We start from the raw sequence: 21,913 nt of genomic DNA on the forward strand, positions 1-21,913 counted from the left end.
CTTTTAAATATTAACTTTTTCTACAATCAGTACAGTGCCAGTGTGTATACAAAGTGTAGTCAACTAATTCGTTCTATATGTTTTGCAGAATGATATAATGCCAGGTTGTTTAGATTGAGCAGACTTTACCTGCTGCTCTCATTATATTTGCGAGACAAGTTTGCAAAAGACAGAGCCATGGTTTCTCTGGATTTAAACAACTGAATTAACTGGATATAAAACTTGAGTTTCCTCAAAATGGCAAATTCAAGCACAGTCGCAAATGGAGCAAGATTAGATGATTGCCATTCTTCTGTCTTTTCATTGGTAAGTGATATTTACTGTTTAAATTTATGTCTATATACACTACCAGATATATATACATCATGCATGGATTCTAATCTTTAATTCTAATTTTTTATTCCATGCAATCTTTTAGGAGCAGAGAACCTTAAATTTTTATTTAGATGGTCAGAAATATAACATAAAATTATTTTTATTGAGTTACTTAGCAATATTTTAATATTTTTTTGCCCAAAATTTGGCAATATAATGTATATTTAAATATTGTTACAACTTGACAGAGATAAAAAATCTTTTTAACATATATATATATATATATTTATGCCAAACATGAATTCTTCAGTGCTTATATACAATACACTACCAAGATATTAGTAGAGCAGTGATAGGATGTGAGCGGCATATGCATATATTACAGTTTAGTTAAACAGTCGTCTTAACAGAGAATTTCCTGTCTATAACTCCAAAGCGAGCAACCATATAAACCTTCATGCATTGTATGATTACAAACGTGACCATTAATCATGATTAACGCTGATTTTAAACCTTTCTGGTTTGTAATGCTTGCTAATTGCTTTTACTAGTGTGAATTAAGTTGATTATTTTCATATTTATCTTAGTACCAGCATTATTTTAGCAAATTATTGTTTTATAAGCCTACCTACCATGGAATTTTTCTACACTGCATTAATCAGTTAATAATGAAACTAAAAAGTTTGGTTGGTTTCACAGGATGATGTGTCTAACTATCTCTGCCTTCCATGAATTTTAATAAATCTGACGCTTATGCTAGTGAAATATATATGTCATTTAACTTCCATATACCACAGGCGGACCTCAGCGGCATCAAATGGCATCGATATTCCTCCATTTCACCGGGTCTTGCAGATGATCCTGTACTTGCTGCCTTCACAAAATGTCTTGCTCTTGATATTTTAGCTGTGTGGCGAAAATCAAGCAAAAAATCCCCTATGCAGCATGGCCTACCACAGGTAACTTATGTTTGTTAATATTTTATGTTATCTTGGTGTAAAACCCATAATATTTTGTTACCATTGTCGTATGTATAAACTTCCTGTGATATAATTTACAGATATTTTCTGTGATGTTTATGTATCTTATGTTTATAAAAGTTTTATGTTTACTAGTGTATCATGAGAATTTTGCAGGGATTTTTCAATTGGAAAACCAATTTATCAATAAAATAGTCCTAAAAAATACAAACCTAGTTTTATAGTTAACAAATTTTCATGTTGAAAATTGGAGCCACTAATTATGGAGGTTGCAAACATCTTTTAAATTTATTGACAGCTAGTCTTTGTTTATATTAAACATTTAGGTCAGTTACAGAAATCATATTTCAAAACTGTAACAGACTTAAATTGTTTGTTTGAAGTAAAGTTGACAAAAGAAAAGTTGTTAATTCAAGTTTTCTTTGGTAAACGTTCTTCTCATGATAAATCAATATAAACTTGTTTATCAAGTTATCATGTATAGGCTATGTATATATAGCATTACAACATGATTTGTTTACCAATATTCAAGTATTGTGGTTGATTCATAACCTGTCAATCAAACTCAACCAACCGTATCATAGTTTGGTGTCATCATGTTTATAATTATACAATGGCCTCGATTTTATAAAATTCCAGGAGTTGCAAAAATAAACTGTGTTACCTATAAGTAGGTTTGTAATACATTTTAGAGATAAATTGCTTTTACATTTTAACTATCCAGGGGTTGCTAAAGGGCGTATCCAGGAATTTTTTTCACAAAACGAGATTCTACGCTATTTCTAAATCGTTTACGCAACAAAAATACAGGGTTTGGTGGAATGGAGCATAATTATTTCATGCCTTATTTTACATAAAAAAAGATCCAACCCCATGCAAAATTCTCCTGATAACAAAAATTCTCCTAATAAATACCATGCATCATATAATCATTACAATACAATGGTATTAATATATATATTGTTGTTTTTATAGGAAGGAATAGAGAGGGAGTTGTGGATATTCTGGTGGGGTGAGGAGCCTAATATTGATGAAATATCTCAACAGAGAGGACTGAATGGTTGGTTTATTCCCAATAATATGTTTCTTAATGTTTATGCATATAATCTGACAAATCTGATGCTTTCATATATATATTGTAAAGACAAAATTCCTATATTGCCCTACAGTGTGCATAGAAACTATTTCTGCTTGGTATATTATAATTAATAAAAGATTTTCTAGCTATAAATAAGCACGTTGCCACAATAATAATCAATTTATTTTGTTTTAATAAGATTACATCAAAAACCAAACCATTGCCACATTAACAAATTACCAAGAGATCTGTCATTATATATCTTGTGTAATATGCTAATGTATGTTTTATATTTAAACCATGCATCACCATAGTAGGCGTATTGTTGATAATATTATATCATAGTTGTGAATACATAATACACACTTATGTTACAACAAACAGTCTTCGAATACACCACGTTAATAATTAATGGCAACCCAGAGTTCAATACATGCAACAAGTTTTCTTAACATTATCATGTGATGACTATGTATTGCTTGCTGTAACATGGCAATAATGACTTAAATTCCCATCTGTATAAAACAACAGTAAACCCTATAACAAATCTTATGTTAAATAGAATAATTTAGATATTAGTAAATACTGTTGTATAATTACCATTTATGAACTATTTAATATATGAATAATTATAGTAAACTTACTCTCACTGTATTGGTAATAACTAATAATGTTATATTGGTATTAGATCAAAATCATCAAATGTTAAGAATACAGATTCAAGTTTTTATTCTAGTTATTATTTTAATTGTATTTTTGTTCCCCCCCGGTTTGCTACTCTTACAGTTGTATTAATGGTATTGGGCCAACTGTGGCTTATATCCTGGGTCAGCTGGCATGCCATGCTGCGGGGCTTCACCCACACTAAATAGAATCAAAATACCGTCTTCAGTAATATGTTTAAGGTTTTAACATCCTTCATATTTCAGACATCGGTCGAGGTAGTTGGGACGAAGGGTTGACTTATGAGTGCCGGACTTTACTTTTTAAAGCAATTCATAACCTTGTGGAAAGGTATGGTGTATTAGGATTTAGTTTGATATTAATATATATTGGTTTGTGAAACTGTATAGTTTTCACACTATTGTGTTTTATTGTGTAAAAGTTTTGTTTATTACCAACAAATTTTATCCGGTGCCGCTGTGTAACTGAAGTATACCATTACGTATGTGCCCCTGCAAGACACTAATCAAACGTTGCTCCAACCAGGTGGGACAACTCTGGCCCAATCTCAGGTCCGATGACAAGCCCAATATAAGACCTTACCCATATACTATAGTATAGAATTAACAATGTGAAAAGTTTGTATAAAATTTGATTTTTGAACAAAAAGTCAAAAAATGTGCCGAGACCATAAAAGATCTAAACAAGATTTATTTAACTCATATTGTTACATTACAGATGTCTACTCAATGAAAATTTTGTTCGAATTGGTCGTTGGTTTGTTAAGCCTTTGAACAAAGACAATGAAGAAGATATAAGGTTTGTTTTGTATTTTATAAACATGTTAAAACAACATATAACGCACAGTGTCCATTTGTAAATGATAATAAAACATCAGAATAATACACATATTTTGCACAATGCCCATTTGTGTATGTTTACATAATAAACAAAGTATTTTTGTTAATATTTTCAATTGCTGTTAAGATATGTTTATAATATACGCATTAACAAATATTATCAATTTAGTAAAAATACTCCAGAGAGTAAATATAGATTTCATTCATGTTTTGCAGTTTTGTTTGTAAAATATTTATTCAGTTTAAAAGCTTTTGGCATATTTGTTTAACACCATATAATGGGAAATTCCAATTTACTTATATGTATGTTTTAAAGTTTTTTTGATTTACATTTTATGATATTTTAAATAATATTAATTGCAGATTCAAGACTTTATAAAATTCAGTAATTCACATTAAAATTTCACGACTTCATAAAAGTTATGAAATAACTATCATACAATCGCAGAGTAGCTGTTTAGTTCCATTTATTATTCTAAACACCATAAAATATTAAAACAGATTTTTGTATTGAGTCTGTTTTTTTTTATAAAAACCAGTTCAAAAACATTTTTACATGTGTTATCTGTATATTTAAACTATATATATATATATATAGATAATTTTTTGGATCTATTTTGATGTGAAATATTTTTTTGGTAGTAAACAAAAAGTATCTGAAGAAGTAAATACTGGTATACATATGACATAAAAAAAAATGGCTTTCAGGAAAAACTATTTGGAGATGGAAAACTATATTTTAACTGTCTCCATCTTACCCTACTTGTACTATATATATATAACATTTTTGTTTATTCTCCAGTGACAGATTCTCGTTTTCGTTTTCCTTCTTTTTACACGGAGAGAGCTACGTCTGTACAACCATAGAAATAGCAAAACATCAACCACTTGAGCGACTAACGTACCAACATTTCCAACATGTCACATCATCAACTAACAATTCCGGTAATTTGTTTGTATTAAACATTTATTTCTTCGCCGAATAAACAGTTTATAAAAGGTAATATAAGTTTGTATATATATAGTTTTTTTTATATTTATTAAAATTTTGGTTACTCAATGCTGCAATTTTGCAAACCAAAGGTTTTAAAATTATGCCTGAATTTTGCATGAAAAAAATATATCTTGGTTAAATGCCAAATCATCTTGCATTTACTGCGTTAAGCAATGAGGTTCCCTATGTTTGATAGTAATGGGTGTAGCGGAGTAGCTGTATTTTAACAATTTTACCCTGCTGTAAGGAGGGGAGGGGGGGGGGGCAAACAGACAAGCAAATTTTACCAAAAATTTAAAAGCTTTTTCAATTATAATATCATTTTTTCCAGTTGTGTTGGCCCCATATGGTTTAGCAGCCACTTTAACCGGCACCGCGTATCGTAACCCACACGAACCAACTGTTAAGAAACTTCTGGAAGAATGGAAACCCTTCTATCCTATGTCAACATCTGATGACTTTTCCATGGTAAGTTTTTTGTTTCTTTACCCCCTAAATATCTGCCTCACATTGTATATACAGACTGTGGTGTAAGATTTTAACAGGCCTTAAATTTCAGCTTGAAGCTGTCAATCATACATGGCTATGCAGAGTTAGCATGCATGCCTTGTAATAGGTTATGAATGATACCTTGTGTGACTGTGAATACTAAATAGTCCGGCCATGTGTACACATTGTAATGGGTAATGGGTACATGGCACTAGTTATACTGATAATAACATGGGTGTAAAGAGCTCATGAACTTGTAAGTTATGTCTGTTTCACCACATATATATAATATGGAAATATGCTTCATATTATTACGATTACACTATGTGTTTTCATGTTAGCATTACTTATAAACAGAAATCTGCAGTTATTCTGTATAATTTTGTTCAAAAATGGAAAATAAGATACCCATATGTTATTGTGTTGTTGCTGTACATTCACCACCAAGTAATAACTTGTATAGTTTCCTGTCATTGCAAGTAACAAATGCAAGTCCATATACTTTGTTCTTGCCCTGTTGACTCTACCAATAAAACAGGGATTTTCTGGTCAGTTTTGATACAAACATTTTTATTTAGAAACAATAAAAAACGAAACTTATTTGTGACCAATTGTCCAATGTATGGGCTGTATTACCACTGACCAGATAATACACATTTTATACATAATTTAGATATTTGCCTATATTGGTAGTATGACATCACAATATTTATTTATATATTCATGTTATAATGTTAAGTAATTTGACATCACAATGTGTATTCATGTTACAATGTCAGGTAGTATGACATCACAATATAAATTCATGTTATAATGTTAAGTAGTATGACATCACAATATATATTATAGGGCGATTTATGCGATGATGAAACAGAAGATGACAATATACCAGTTCCTCCTGTTGTCGAAGTTGTTATCGGTATTTTCACATTAAGTTAATTTAAAATATATTTTATTTACAGTACATGATTTGGTGTTGCCCTGACTTTTACTACACGTGTGAGTGTGACATAATGTGTTTCAGCAACCCAGTTTTTAGTATGCAACTGCTTTTACCCTGCTGTTGGGTGTGTATGCAAACAAGCAAGGCGAAAATATACTGAACTTGCCACAACAACATATATATTCACATCTGTGAACAGATAATGTAGCTGCATTTTAACTCTAGAATACATTCAAAAATCCATAAAAAAAAACATAATATAACCCCCTTAAAAATTTGACTCAATTCATCAATCTTACTTACTCTAAACACATTTTACAAATTCTAACACAAATATAATGTAAAATACAATTTGCATCAATATTAATCTATCTTATTCTTGACACTTTACAGCTGGTGTTCAAATGAATTATCCATCTCATTACATCCTCGTGCCTGTGGAAGACACTGGATTAAACTCTTCCATGTTTAACTCGTTCCAAGGATCAAATATGAAGAGATCATCTGTTAACGACAAAAGTAAATTATCTTTCTGTATAAATTAGGTCTTTTTTATGAACATAGCTAGTTAAAATTTTCATTTTTTTCATTTCAACTGTAAAAAGTTCCGCGAATCTTAGTTGACTGATTCTTGTGAAGAAATACAGTAAAGATCTGGTGCTACGGAAACGTAACAGACAAAAATCAAGTCAATCCAATTGTATAATAAAAATATATATTTCACCTGAATGGCATCGTCAGTCTCTTATTCAAATTGTTATAGTTTTTTTCTGACTGCACCACTATGCTTTGTCACCACTTTTTTTGAGCGAAACATGACAACAATTATTGTTGCAGTTAAACCAACTAATGGTCGTTCACCAGCGAGGATGGAAACAAATTATGACAAAGGAAACCTTGGTCCACCATCTGTGGCAAGTATAAGTGACCAGATACATGGACCACAATCCGTTGGTTCAAGTTTATTTAGCCCAGCTTCAGCAAAACCAAGTCCTAACAAAAACAGTAAGTTGAATAAATGAATGAATGTAACTTTTATCCTTGTGTGGAAGAGTAATGGCAGTTGTTATAACATGTGTGTTCTGTTTCATACACCTTGTTCCCGTTCACAAGATACTGTGTATGTAACTTTGTAGATGATTGAATGAATAAATGTAACTTTTATTCTTGTGTGGCTAACTTTTTTACTTTAGAAATGGTGAATAAAAAGGATTCAGTTCAATCTAGAAAATCATTTAAAAAACTTTAATTCATAAAAACGCTTAAAATATTGTTTCATTTTTGTTAATTAAATAAAAAATACAAATTACAAACGAAGATTAGAGATATAATACTAGGCTACTCACATTATTCCAGTTGTAAATATTTCCTATGTTTATTTAAAATTTGTTTGATGTCTGCTACAGTTACCTTCTTACACATGTAGTCTCATATTACCACTGTCTAAAACAACAACAATCTCTATTGTCTTGAAATAAACAATGGATTATTACATCACAGCAGTGGTACCTGTTCCTGGGTATATACAACAACAACAGCGACCACCCAATCAACCCTTACCATCAAATATCATTAAAAGAATTTGTCTAAGTAGCAACAAAACGCAAAGCAACCAAGAGACAAATAATTTTAACAGGTATATATGTATAAACATTTGCATTAAAAAACATTAACAAAATAATATTACATTTGTTGTGGGGTAATTCTATTCTGTAATTTTAAAGAGAAAAATAGGTAAAAAGTTATGGGGTGCCCGAGCATGACATTTTACCCAGTCTTGAAACAAGGGTGATGTATATATGTATATCACTCCGGTTTTATCTTTTAAATAGCTTAACCCTGCTGTAGTGTGCATATACAAACAAACAGATCCAAAATATATTGCATACGCCACATTATATTTATTCTTAAATTAAAATTTCCTTGTTTGGAAATATATATATATTTTTTATGTTAAGTGTATGATGGGTATATTTAATGTTTTTATTGTTTCAGCAATTTCAATTCAAGTGAAGATATTAATGAAACAAAATGGGAATTTACTGATTCTTTTAAAGATATAAGGTGATGTATGCGATGTAAAGTTTAGAACAAAACCTATACATATATATATATATATATATATCATAAGATATTGATGTCCAACTTTATTCTTCCAGATGTCGACAACTTCCCTCTCGTCCATACTTACCCTTAGATGGAAGACACAGCGCAAAGTTAGATCGACAGCAACGATCTCGTCCAAACACCCCTTTTCACCATAGAACTCACGAAAACGAAGCGCAAAATATCGAAACTCAGTCGAACATTATACTACCCCCTCACTCGCGGCCTTCTGTGTTAATAAATGGCCCCACAGAGTTCATGGGTACCCCTCAAACATTCTGCCCCGTGAAACTTGAACCCACACCCTCCCCAAGTAACTTAGGGGACAAGTTTTACCAACCGAAGGCCAATTACGAGTTGCGTAACCAAACACCTCAACCGTTTATACCCCCACCCCAGGAGCAATGGACAAATTTAGATCAGAATAATTTAATTTCAACGAACCAAACTTATGAAGTTGATGACGTTGAAATTAAACGAACAGTGAGTCATATTTTGTTGAATATTTAAAAAACTATATTTATTTTTTGCCTTTTTTTGTTTTATCCCTTTTTGCTCTCAAGCAGAGCTAAAAAATATTGCATTAGCCACATTAATCAACGAGGTTCCCTGTATTTGATGAATGTAATTGCATTTTAACAATGCCAGCCCAGATTTTGTTAAAATTTAAAAAACATAACACAGCACAGTCTAATTTTTAAACTTCTGATTCAACATACATTTTTACCAAGTCCTAACACCCAACTTTCCAGGTTATGAATTGGAAAACATACAAGTTACCCATAACATCCATGGTTGACCACAAACCTAAACCTCCCATGCTTGTATGTGATAACTTGGACAACCGTGGTTATTCCTTCTCACATAACAACACCTCATTATCTGAAACAGCTTTGTTATATTCCTGGTATGTATGTTTATTTCAATTTTATTCCTGTTATTGTAATACCACAAAGTTTAGGGCCTTGTAGCCAGAGGTTATAAATAGTTGCATTCATTCATTAATTAATTAAATTTAACATAACTTTTGTATTGTTTAAGTCCAACAAGGAAAAGATTAAAAGTTGAAGAAACGAATGAGAAATCCTTATTACCATGCAAGCAAGAGAACCCTTACTATCCCCATGATGTAAATGCACAGCAAGTTACTTTTGGTAAGTTAAAGTTATATATCCTTCTTTAAAGTGATATTACAATAAACAACTAGACTTTTAAGTCTAATATGTTAAAAAAAACTAAAAAAATACCCTTTAATTATGATTATTTACAAAGTTACATGTGTGGTGACTCTTAAGCGAGCACGAGATTTATGAAGCCCCTGTTGTAATGACTGTCGTTGCCATGCCAAGCTAGAGGATAAATAAATGACATCCTTTTATACAAATTTTTTTTAGTGACAGTTCTAATTATAGGGGTTGTATAAAACATTTTCCACCATGCAAGAATAAATAAACTAATATTTATTCATTGAATAATTTTGCAGGGACAGTTAAAAGTGAGTTAGCAGGCATGTTGGTACAAGATCCGTATGCGTTTGATGATGAATTAGATGACGCAACAACCACCAATGGTGTGGCGGGGTTATCGGATATTATTCTCAATAAAAACCATAACCAAGTTATTCCATTGAATCGACTGCCAAGCTCACTTGGGTTTGAGTATGGAGATGGGATGAGTAATGTGAGTATAGTGTGTGTGTGTGTGTGTAAGTTTTTACGTCTTTATACTTACCATATTTGTGCATTATCTTTTAAAAAAGTGTTTGTTTTTTTAAACTTTGGTAGTTCCTTTTGATAACATTTAAGCATCTATCCATATACAAACATTTCGTTTGTATGACCCTTTGGGTGGCGAATCTATAAAAACAAGTAGAGCCAAAGTATATTGAATTGGCCACAATGAGGTTCCCTATTATTTAAAACTATAAGTGTAACTGGGTTTAAAAAAAATCCCCTTAGATTATTTTGCAACTTTTGTTATGTGCATACGATAGTGCATTGATGCAGAAAAGTAATAAAGTTTGCTAATCACTGCACCGCAAATACATAATAGGTTGCAAGTTTAAATAGATTATATTGCTTAATCGTTAATATTATTTATAGGAACAAGATACAGTATTAACGGGTCGTAGCCAGTTAGAAGCGTTATTAACACAAAACACAACGTCACCCAGCAATAAACAACGTATGTATTTTAATATTACAAATGCTATGTTTCTTTTTCAACTACTGTTTATGGAAAGTTTTTAGAAAGTATTTTTTGTGTATGTTGTAAAATTTAATGTTTTTATTGCACAAATTGGTATTTTTGTTTAATTGAACAATTTTTGTTTTAGAGGTTTAATTATACTGTTGGTGTTTTTTATATTTAGATATAAATCCGGCCTAAATTCTCTGAGAAGGACCTCACCCATATAGAACCCAATAAATAAATAAAAATGTTCACAGATTAACATTAACAATATATTGTTATGTTATTTCTATAGCTATTCATGCAAGCAAAGGTAGCAACTTATCGAATGTTATCGCAGCAAAGTCACTAAAGAGCAATTCTGACTTGGACGTGAGTGTTTAACTTTTATTTTTCTTTATTTTTACACTTTTATTTTCATCAGAAATTGAATGTGTTGTTTAATTAAATGGTTTATTATATTATACTGTATTTATGTTGTAAAGTTTATGCCTTTTCTGAATAAGTTTTGTACCTCTTTAATCATTAGGTGTGCTATAACACTTGTCGTTGCCCTGCTACGCAAGCATAAAAAAGTTGAATATGTGGTAGCTTTTAAGCAGACGCGAGGTGTATGAAACAGAACACATTTGTAAAAATGATTGTCGATATCCTGACAAACAAGGATAAATAAGTTACATTTATTCTAGTTCTCCATGGACGACCTCACTCATATGTTTGATGAGGAGGAGGAAGGAGGAGCTCCCACTCCTCCTGAGGAGGGAGAGGAGAGCAATTATAAGAAGATGAATCATTCCATCAAAACATCAACTACACATGCTGCAACTGGTGAGAATTTTAACAATTCCAAAAATTAGTTGCCTTGTTTATATACATTATTATTTTCTAACAAACCAACCATTGAATTTAGACCTTCAGCGTATGTTTCCCACCCCTCCCTCCATGGAGCAATGCCAAGCCTTCTCCCCTGAAAGTCGGATACCTATTCCTAACTCAGTGGTTGCTATGGACGATACCACGCCCATAATACCAACCAATGAGCATCAAGTGATTTATTCAAGCGAGAAACTAGAGACGGATAAATTATTACAAGATGAACTACCGTTGCTTCCTACTTCATATGAGATGCAGACTTCTGCATGTAACAAGATAAAACAACATCCTACACCAACGTTGTACCAACCCATAAAGTGCCTTACCACTCAACTACCTCTACCTACATTATCATATACCCCAGCGTGGCAGGTGAGTGAAATATAACATGACATGGTTACATCGGTGAGGTTCTACAGGGCGATATAGAAGGCCTAAGATATACTCCATTACACAACACTCAGCGATACAGGCCAGAGTTGGCCTATAACCCAAAATTTTAGATCAGTTTGCCCATTACCCCAACACCCACACTCCTAATGTACTAATGTATTTTATTACATCACAATAACCACTGTTTCATCACAGCTCCCCGTCCAACTACCCCCGGATCCTTCGTTTATTTTACCCACAATGCCGATCAATGAATACATCAACAACGCCCCCGTCACACCAGCGACACCCGGTGTCAGTTTTACCCCTGGGACCCCGAGTCGTTCATCCGTGCGGACCCCGGCCTCCGTTCAACCCACTCCTTCGCCCGTAACTTTCTCCGTACCCACACCGAGGACCCCTGGCAGGTCCGGGATTCGAAGCGTTGACCCCCTAGAGTCCCCCGCGTCGTCATTTGCCACCCCTAACTCCCATCTTACCTCGAAAGGGATGTACACGGACCAACACGGCAACGCCGCGATTTTCATGAACCTTTTACTCTCCGATTCAGTGTTGAATTTATTCCGTGATCGTTCGTTCGATCAGTGCGCGTTGTGCGTTTGCAACTCTAATATTAACGGGGCTGATATTGAAATGGGTTGCTTGCCTGCACTTGCTGACCAAGAAGCACAATTTCGTTGCAACTGTGGTTTCAGGTGAGTTGTCTTTGATTTGGCACCGAAACCTGGGGTAGGGAACTTAGTTGATTAATGTGACAAATGCAATATACTTTGGCTTTGCTTGTTTGTATAGACACTTAACAGCTGGGTTGAAACAATCACCTTTAAGTCTTGCCCAAGGATACATACGCCCACAATGGTAGCACCTTTACGTTATTAACCGATCTTCCATCCACCCCTAGTGCTGTGAGGAACCGAGCAGCATCCGTTGGAAACGGACTCTTCCTTGAAGATGAGCTTGAAGTGGTCGGAGCAAAGTTTGAGAACGAGATCATTCATGCTCGCTGTCGAACATCTAATTACCTACCATCAGGTACCAAATAAATAAGTTTAAAAATTTTAGCTATTTTTTCTAGCTTATATTATTTTCCTAATTTACTCATTTAGATCAAAAAGTTACGTTCTTTTTTAATTTGCCATTTTTTACTAAATAAACAATTCAAAAGTAACAGGCTATTTAGATATATTTTTATAACAATTATTTTTATTTCAGATGGAGAAACAAAGAGAAACTCGTTGGGAAAACCGATTGATAAAGGTAGTTGTGTAGTTTATAAAAACATATACACACTGTTAAGTATAATAGAAATCTAATGGTAAAATATTTTGCACCAATATTTTAATGTTCTATTTAGGTCTGGGCTTTATCAGGTGTTAAATAATAATATTTAATCAGTTTTTCCCTGGCAAAACAAGAGGCTTAAATAGGATGTCATTAAGCAAAAGGAACTGGCTAAATAAACTGCAGGAAATTAACAATTATTTTTTTTCAGCGGAAAATGTTGAAGAACTGCTTCAGTTAGCCATGGAGTATAGTTCTTCACCTTTTACTACGTTGGAACTTTGTAAAGATTTAGATTCAAATAATTTCAATGCATTTGATGAGGATAATATGGTTGTTAAACATGGTACGTAATATGTGGATCTTGTTTTAATGTAAAAATGAGGATTATATATAAATATATAAATGACTGGTGATGCCGTATAGGTGAAATATATATAATATCTCATATTCAATTCCACTGAAGAAAAGAAAATACCTTTTAACAATTTTTAGTTGTTAGTTTTTTTTTTACGAAATAATCGTTGTATAATTTTTTTTAATAATAAGCTGTGTAGTTTTTATTCAACTAATTAGTTAATAGGTGTGGTCACTGCACCTAGCAAGACCACAACAGTTTTTTGGTGTTGTATTTAAAAAAAATAATATTTAACATAATATTCCAGACATATGTGAAGCTTGTGCGCTTGCATTATGTGGTAGTTTACTTGCCATGGAACATCCGACGAAACTTGATGCAGATTCCATCATTAACCCAATACATCAGTGGAAAGACACCAGATGTGAGTTTATTGTAATTTTAGGGGGTAATGGTCAATTCTGGTCACCATGCCAGTATAAATAAGTTACATTCATTCAATTTATTTTTTTCATGTATATAACGAGATTTTCTTTTCTCCAGCTGAAGTTTATGAGTTCGCTGGTGGGTTTGACGTTTACCACTTGTTAGTTTCGCTCAAACCTGTTCTACAAGACGCAGTGCAACGGAAACGAACTTCAAGGACATTCGGAACCACACAGCATGTGAAGGGACCTCTCACTTGGAGGGAGTTTTGTAAAGAAGCAGGAAAAAGTGAGTTGGTGGTTTATTATTATTGTATGTTGGTTGATATAAGTACGGTGGGGAGGATACAACAACTGTTCTTTCTATTTTCTTGTTCATTATGTTAGCAAACAAAGAACATTCAACGAATTATTAAACTGTATCCTCACGACTCTCATAGACCGTTGTTAGTTGTTTAAACCACGAGATCAGGATATTTGGATATTATGTGCTAAAGGTTGTCCCGTCTTACGCCAACCTACTATACAAAAATGTATAGCATATGTATTAAGTATTGAGCAGCATGTTTTACATCTGCCCTAATGTAAAGATTTCCTAAACAAACACATATTATGACACGTATAACAACAATTATATCACCACAGATGCTGAACCTCAATCTATTCCTTCATTTGTGGTCGGTTACAACCATGACTGGGTATGTATTTCACCCGAGTCGCTCCGTTACTGGGAGAAACTTTATTTCGAGCCTTACTCCTCGCCACGGGATGTGGGGTACGTGGTGGTGTGCCCCGATGGTGATAATCTTGTGTCTTCCGCTAAAGTCTTCTTCAAAGAACTTTCTTCTTTGTATGAGGTGGGTAATTGTGTTTAGTGTCTTGTGTGTAGCATGTGTCCAGTATGTGTTCATTATGTACATGGTGTGCATTATGTGTCCAGAATGTGTACATAGTGTTAATGATATGTCCAATCTGTACAATGTGTCCGATATGTGTTAATCTAAATTCTCAAAAACAAAATATTTAATACATTCCCCGACGAAGTCTTCCTGTATGGCAGACAAAACAGCAGAAATAAACCTTTTTATATACCAGATGAGCCGCTAAAAGATTATTTAAATCATGCCTGGTGGCAGAAGTAACAGAAAAACATTAGAAGTAACAAATAAATTTTATTTTTTCCCAACAGTCGAGTAGACTCGGAAAATTTAAAGCAATCAACAAAGTATTAAAAGATGGAGGAATTTTAAAGATTGGGAAAAATTCTTCCAAAGTTTCCCATCTTCCCCTGGATGATTGGTTCGAACAATTACAACAAACATGTGAGTGTATTTTGTTGTTAGAACGTAGTTTTATTAGAACTCCGGTTTGGTTGGGAAAATATTTAAAAATTGGATTCGTTTATGTAAAAAAGTGGGTGACAGAAAAAGTATGGAAAATAGCAATTCAAATTTAAACATAGTTAAAATATGCATACGATTTTAGTTATAATCAAAGTTTTTACTCCAAACAGTTTAGTTAATATAAAACAATTGTTATAATATAAAGAAGTGCATGGAGCATTTTTTTAACAGAAACAATAAATTGATTGAAATTTTTACCCCCAGTAAATTCAACGTCGGATAATTTGGTTGGAAACGAGAATGTTGATAAATTGTTGTTGTACGCAAGGGAGTGTCTTCATAGTCTTGGTAAGTTACTTTTATTTATGTTAAGTTTAAATAGGTATTTTATATATTTAATTGCAAGTTTTTTATAAGAAAAAACTAAAAAATAATTATTCACAAAATTACATATGTGGTAACTCTAAAGCAGGCACACGGTGTATGAAACCGAACACTAGTTTTACAACCAATGTCATTACCCTGCCACGCAAGAATAAATAAGTTACATATGTGATAACTTGGAAAAAAGCTTTATACTGTCTTTGCCCTACCATGCAAGGGTAAATAAGTTACATTCAATCATTCATTCATACAACACACATATGATAATCCACACTTCTTCATGCCCACAGGTCCATTATTAGAAGCCGAACAAAGTCTTGAAATCAACTCTTTACATGTTCGTGAGGGAAGAAATCGAATGCAACAATCATTGAATAGAAACGCACCTATCTCCAACAGTATTAATAATATAGGAAGGTCTCCTGCTCAGATGCAAAGCAATCCAACAGCAGTGTAGGTTACAATTATGGTCATGTACTTTGTTGTATAAATGTGACTGTATTGTTTAGTACTGTGGTGTGCCATTTCTAATTAGTTATTTATTCTTGTGTGGCGGGCAACAATAGTAGTTATAATAGGGGTGTTCTGTTTTATACACCTCATGCTTGCTTTCGAGTTACCACATATGTAACTTTGTGGGTGATTTATTCTTTTTTTTATTCTGATGTAGGCCTGAAAATTTAGAATTTTAGATGAAAGGATACACTGGTTTGATGCAACTGGTTTTAATATAACAAGCTCTAAACTTGCACTGTTTGATTACAGGGCTTTAAAAGACACGCGACCTGTATACCATCCATCGTACAACGCATCAACTGCTTGCAGCATCGTGGTTTATCTGCTCGATCCATTCAAAAATTCGGCCTCGCGTGGATTATGGCACTGCTTTCGAATTCTACAGAAATCGCTGCCGAAACCAATTCGTGATCACATCATATTTCAGGTTTGAAATTAATAATAAAAAACATCCTGTTTTTGCTGGAATACATCCAAGGTCTCTTGTCTTGTTGTAGGACCTCACCCATACAGAACAAAATCTCATTATTATTTCAGACAATTTTTCCCCAATACAATTTTTAACAATTTTTTTTTAGAATTTCAAACGCTTTATTTATTTTATGTTTCACAGATTGTCCCAATTGAGCATGTGTTGCGCGTGTCATCCCCCAACACCCGACAATCATTCGTGCACGTCGTGCGCTCCTTGTCCTTCAGCACGTTTGCGCAATGTCGCCGAAATCTTTTGCACGAGGTCAAAGTTCGCTCCATGACAGGTTTCGGGCCCGCTGCTTCAGATAAACGTTATTTGCAAGAAAACAACCACAATGTGAGTAACTTGTAATAAATTTCATGAATCTGACCATGACCGGGTGCTCCTGGGTTCTTGTGTAAAGAAATAAAGTGAAGATCCGGTGCTACAAACAAAATTGAAAGCCACCTCATATGGTGCACAATAATATATTATCTTATACCACTGAGCCAAAAATCTGTCCTAAGTCCCAGGTCCTTAAAGACCTCACCTCTATCAAATAGCATAGAATCATAGAACTCTCAGTTGCCCTACCACATAAACATAAAAAACAACCATCATTATAACCACAGGTATTAAACGAAACCCGTTTATACACTCCACCATATGTACTTTCTGTACCAAGAGAGGGAAACCAAATAAACTGCAAACATGAAAACCCCCCCAACATATTGTTTGTCTCATACTGTGTGTCACATGACCAGAAGTTTGTCCTTGCATCAGCCACTGACCAGTGTGGGGAGCTGTTGGAGACTTGCTGCATCAATATTGATGTTCCTCCCAGGTTTGACAATATTCTTATTCGTTAAATGTTACTATTTACAACATATGCGTATTCAAACAGGCCTAGGGGCTATAGACTGCCCCTTTTTTATGAAAAAGGTATGGCATAACCACGAAAAAATTAATATGTGTTTATAAAAAAATATTCATATTTTTTGATTCAGCGTTTTTTTTTGTGCAATTTTTCCAGACGGTTGTCGGTTTCACGGAAACACCGGGTGTCAGTGCGGAGCGAAGCGATAGAAAAGTTGTGGAAGTTTTGTGTGACCACGGTATCGAGATATTCAACCACAACGTGGAGGATTGTAGTGGGAAGGTTGGGAAGATTAAGTCATGGAGAGATACGAGGTCTGTGTGGTTTTATTGGCTTTTTAGGCATTCTATTGAGTCTGCTGTAGTCTATTCTATATTATGAGTGAAGTACTTGTTGGAGGGCCTACGATTTAGGGCAGATTTGCCCCGTTACCCAAACACACAGATTACTTTTAAGGTATCAGTATGAATAAATTTATTTTATTTATCCTCGTGTGGGGGCAATGACAGTCGGTATAACACAGGTGTTCTATTTTATTCCCCTCTTGCTCACTTACAAGTTACCACGTATAACACAGTTTCGACAAGCAACAGTTTTTTTTTAATAAACCAAATTATTTATTCAAATAATGTACTTAAACATTCTCAGATTGGGGAAAGCACCTTCACCGTCGTAGTCTATTATCATGCACTCGAAGGCTTTCATGCAAACAATGTAAGTTACAACAGAAGAGTGAAAGTGGTTTCATTATAAGTGCTTGTCTCACTTCACTCGAACCTGATGGTGCGCTCATGATAATGCCAGGTGATATTATGATATATTTATGGTGGTATTATGCTATTTTTATGGGGATATTTTGAGGATGATATTTTATGTTGGTAGTTTTATGTTTATGTTGAAAACCTTACAGGTCGCATAAAAATACATGCATTCAATTCCTTTATAAAAATATATACATACTGTTCTTCTTTATTCTCTTTATTGCCGGAAGATCTATTTTAATATTCCTCACAGTAAGAGCGTATATATATATATATATACAGTAGGGTGGGGGAAGATGGGACACCTATTAACTCTATTTTCTTGCTCCATTTAGTAGTAAACAAAGAACATTCAAAGAAATATAAAACTATATGCCCACGACTCCGATTGGCCGTTGTTAAATGTTTAAAACACGATCAGGATATTCGGACATTATGTGCTAAAGGTGTCCCATCTTCCCCCACCCCACTCTATATTCTATTACTGTTACCAGACATATCGCAAATATAAAACAACATAAATATATATTTTTATCGAAAACAGATGTTGTACAAATGAACAACTTTGGTCGTTCAAACAACACAATCAACCAAACCAACCAGCTACGAACCCCCGATGATATTTCATGCACGCACATATACGTCTTCCCTACATCCGCTGATACCCAACTTCCCGGGGCAAATTATCAAACCGGGGTAGAGGAGGACTCGTATATGGATCAACCTGATGCAGGTACTTTTGTTGAAACTTGCAATAGCTTTTACAATATTGAATTCGTTGATTTTGTTAACACACTTGTTGAATTTGTTGAAACATTTGTTGAACTTGTTGGAACATTTGTTGAAACTGTTGATTTTGTTGAAACACTTTATTTTGTTAAAACTGTTTAACTTGTTGAAACACTTATGTTTTTTGAGACATTTGTTGGAACGGTTGATTTTGTTAAAACGCTTGTTGGATTTGTTGAAACATTTGTTGATTTTGTTGAAACGCTTGTTGGATTTGTTAAAACATTTGCTAAATTTGTTGAATCACTTGTTAAAGCGGTGTTTTTTAATAGAACTTATCCCTGCCGATGTATTGGATGGATTGGTTGAAGGCGACAATTTTATCAACGATATTATCGGGGAGGGAACCGACTTTGCTGATATTATGTCGAAGAGTGATGAAGATGGAATGCAGGTAGGTGGACCTCATGCTCGCTGTCAGGTGATTGACACACACACCTCATGCTCAATGTCGAGTTATTACATGGGTGTCTTCTTATACACCGGACACACATGGTGTGTTCATACACCTCATGCTTACTGTTGAGTTATAACATGGGTGTATTCTTATAAACCAATCACACATGGTGTGTTCATACACCTCATGCTCACTGTATTGTCACATACATATATACCTTACATAATTATACATAACCACCCCCTATATTAAACAGCCAACCACTGAGAGTTGTCCGATACTACCTGGTGATGGTGGAGTTCAGGAAGATGCTTTATTGTCACAACAACCACTAGCACTGGGTTATTTGGTGTCCACTGCGCCCGCTGGTCCACTGCCGGCGTGGTTTTGGTCAACTTGCCCTCACGCAAGAAACCGTTGTCCGGTTTTCTTAAGATCAGCATTACACGTACAAAGTAAGATAAGTGTTTCATAAATAGGGTTTATTTATTTGACTGCAGAATTCCTGGGGTAGATATGCCCACCCAGCAACCCCAGGTTTGGTGCCTGTGGATGTGTTGTTGCCGGCCATATTACACATGTTTTTGCTTCAGGTATTAATTTAATAATTTGGCATTATTTTTCTACTTTCTATACATGTCGTCTTTATCCAGATAAATTACACTCAACAACTCAAAATGCTAGTAAGACAAAGTAGGGACAAAAATTATAAACAGAAAGTGAGCAACCACAGTTAGTCAAAACAGCCATAACACAGATAAAGATTCATAAAGAGACATACAAATAAATATAATGACAAAATTTTTTTATAAAAGTGTATTCTGCCATACATCCACAGTTTTTATAATAAGATATGTATAACAGATGTTTTAAATCAGACAGTTTTAACTTACTGTATATTGTTTCACTTTCTTTCAAATAATATTTCTTTTATTTTTGATATTTTATATGTTTTTTTTTTAATTTCTGTTTTTATAAAAATAAAATTTTCCCAGCGAGTGTAAATGATGCAAGCAACAATCGCAACCATGAAGGAGTTCATCCGCTTGACTCGAATAAAACCGCCGTTGTTTTAAGGTATGTACAACAATGACATGGAAAAAACAAACAAAAAATTAAATTAAAAAAAAGTGTTAAACATTTTTAACTTTTTGTTGTCACAGATTTGTGTTGGAAAACTATAATGCATTATCTTGGTTGACAAAGGACCCAGTAACCAAAGATCGGCGTTCGTGTCTCCCCGTACATTGTTTATCACTCATGCAACTTTATCATACAGTGCGGAATTTATTAGGTTGACTACATTTGTTTGCACACTGGCAACCTTTACTGTTTGAACGCTCATGTTGCCTTTCATTCAATTTACTGCAGTCTTATAAACCAGAGTTTACAAGTTTTGACAACTTTTTGATACAATTTGTTCCGTTAGTTTCATGCATACTGCTGGAGCAAAAATAAGTTACAAAAATATTTCTATCAATTTTGTATGATCTTCGCAAGCCTCATAGAATTAATTTTTATATCTTTCATTTTCTCTTCTTTTCAATGCAATATGCGCAGTTTGTTGCGCTTTGGATGAAATACATTGGGCAGCACTTGATAATGAGAGTACAACACCAGCTGCTTTGAGAGTGTGCAATACTTCAATGATGCTGGTAGTATAACTTGGATCCTAACCCCACAAACCCCCATTCCCCCCTGTGATACAAGTCACTGCCCTTCTCGCCAAAGCTCTTGTTGCTTTGTTAAAAATTCTTTTTTTCTTATCAGCGCCCATGAAATAGTTCGGCCGGCATTTTGTCGTTCATCCGTTTTTCTTGATTTTTTTGAACATTGAAAGCAGACACATCATTGCAAATTGCTCCTTTACCTTTAAAGGTGTGTTATAACTGTAGTACATTCGATGCGTTGCTTTCTTTGCGCTTGTTTTTCCTTGGTGGCTCAAATATCATAGCCTTTTGTATATAATTATGTCTCTACTTGCGTAAATAAACGAACTCGTCTTTCCAGCTTTCTGAAGCAACACATTAGAAAAACTTAATCCTGATATACTTATTAACCATTCTATTCTACGTGGGTAATTTTCTGCAGTCTGTGACACGCAATGGATATAGAGTGGGATTTCTTTTTATGGTAGGGTGGGGGAAGTTGGGACACATTTTAACTCTGTTTTCTCGTCCAATGTGGTAGTAAACAAGGAACATTCAAAGAATTATAAACTATATGCTCAAGACTCCCATAGACCGTTGTTAACTGTTTAAAACACGATCAGGATATTCGGATATTATGCGCCGAAGGTGTCCCATCCTACTATGTTTTTTACCCATTCTATTCTATGTGGGCAATTTTCTGCAGTGTGTAACACGCGATGGATCCGGAGATTTATGCCAGAGTTGCCCATTGTTGTAACACCCAGGATGCTGCCTTCTTGATGTAGAACCGTG

The 21,913-nt window shown here is 34.0% G+C and overlaps 1 protein-coding gene across 1 annotated transcript; it reads left to right on the top strand.

Moving 5' to 3' along the window:
* Positions 1-57: 57 nt before the first annotated feature.
* Positions 58-21,478, top strand: LOC149730129 (mediator of RNA polymerase II transcription subunit 13-like). The gene is made up of 40 exons (XM_089887252.1): positions 58-306; positions 1,113-1,274; positions 2,271-2,355; positions 3,303-3,387; positions 3,775-3,855; positions 4,699-4,841; positions 5,222-5,358; positions 6,229-6,298; positions 6,716-6,841; positions 7,160-7,327; positions 7,823-7,958; positions 8,318-8,386; positions 8,482-8,911; positions 9,181-9,335; positions 9,470-9,582; positions 9,912-10,108; positions 10,531-10,612; positions 10,914-10,990; positions 11,308-11,446; positions 11,529-11,863; positions 12,080-12,579; positions 12,786-12,916; positions 13,097-13,141; positions 13,377-13,511; positions 13,831-13,947; positions 14,067-14,237; positions 14,594-14,805; positions 15,138-15,270; positions 15,556-15,639; positions 15,966-16,128; positions 16,441-16,618; positions 16,805-17,002; positions 17,278-17,489; positions 17,679-17,836; positions 18,171-18,326; positions 18,828-19,016; positions 19,345-19,466; positions 19,726-19,924; positions 20,465-20,546; positions 20,633-21,478. The coding sequence occupies exons 1-40, from the start codon at positions 238-240 to the stop codon at positions 20,766-20,768; spliced, it is 6,180 nt and encodes a 2,059-aa protein (XP_089743378.1). The 5' UTR covers positions 58-237; the 3' UTR covers positions 20,769-21,478.
* Positions 21,479-21,913: the final 435 nt, after the last annotated feature.

This window comes from Ciona robusta, chromosome 10 (assembly GCF_009617815.1).
Source record: "Ciona robusta chromosome 10, ASM961781v2".
NCBI lineage: Eukaryota > Metazoa > Chordata > Ascidiacea > Phlebobranchia > Cionidae > Ciona > Ciona robusta.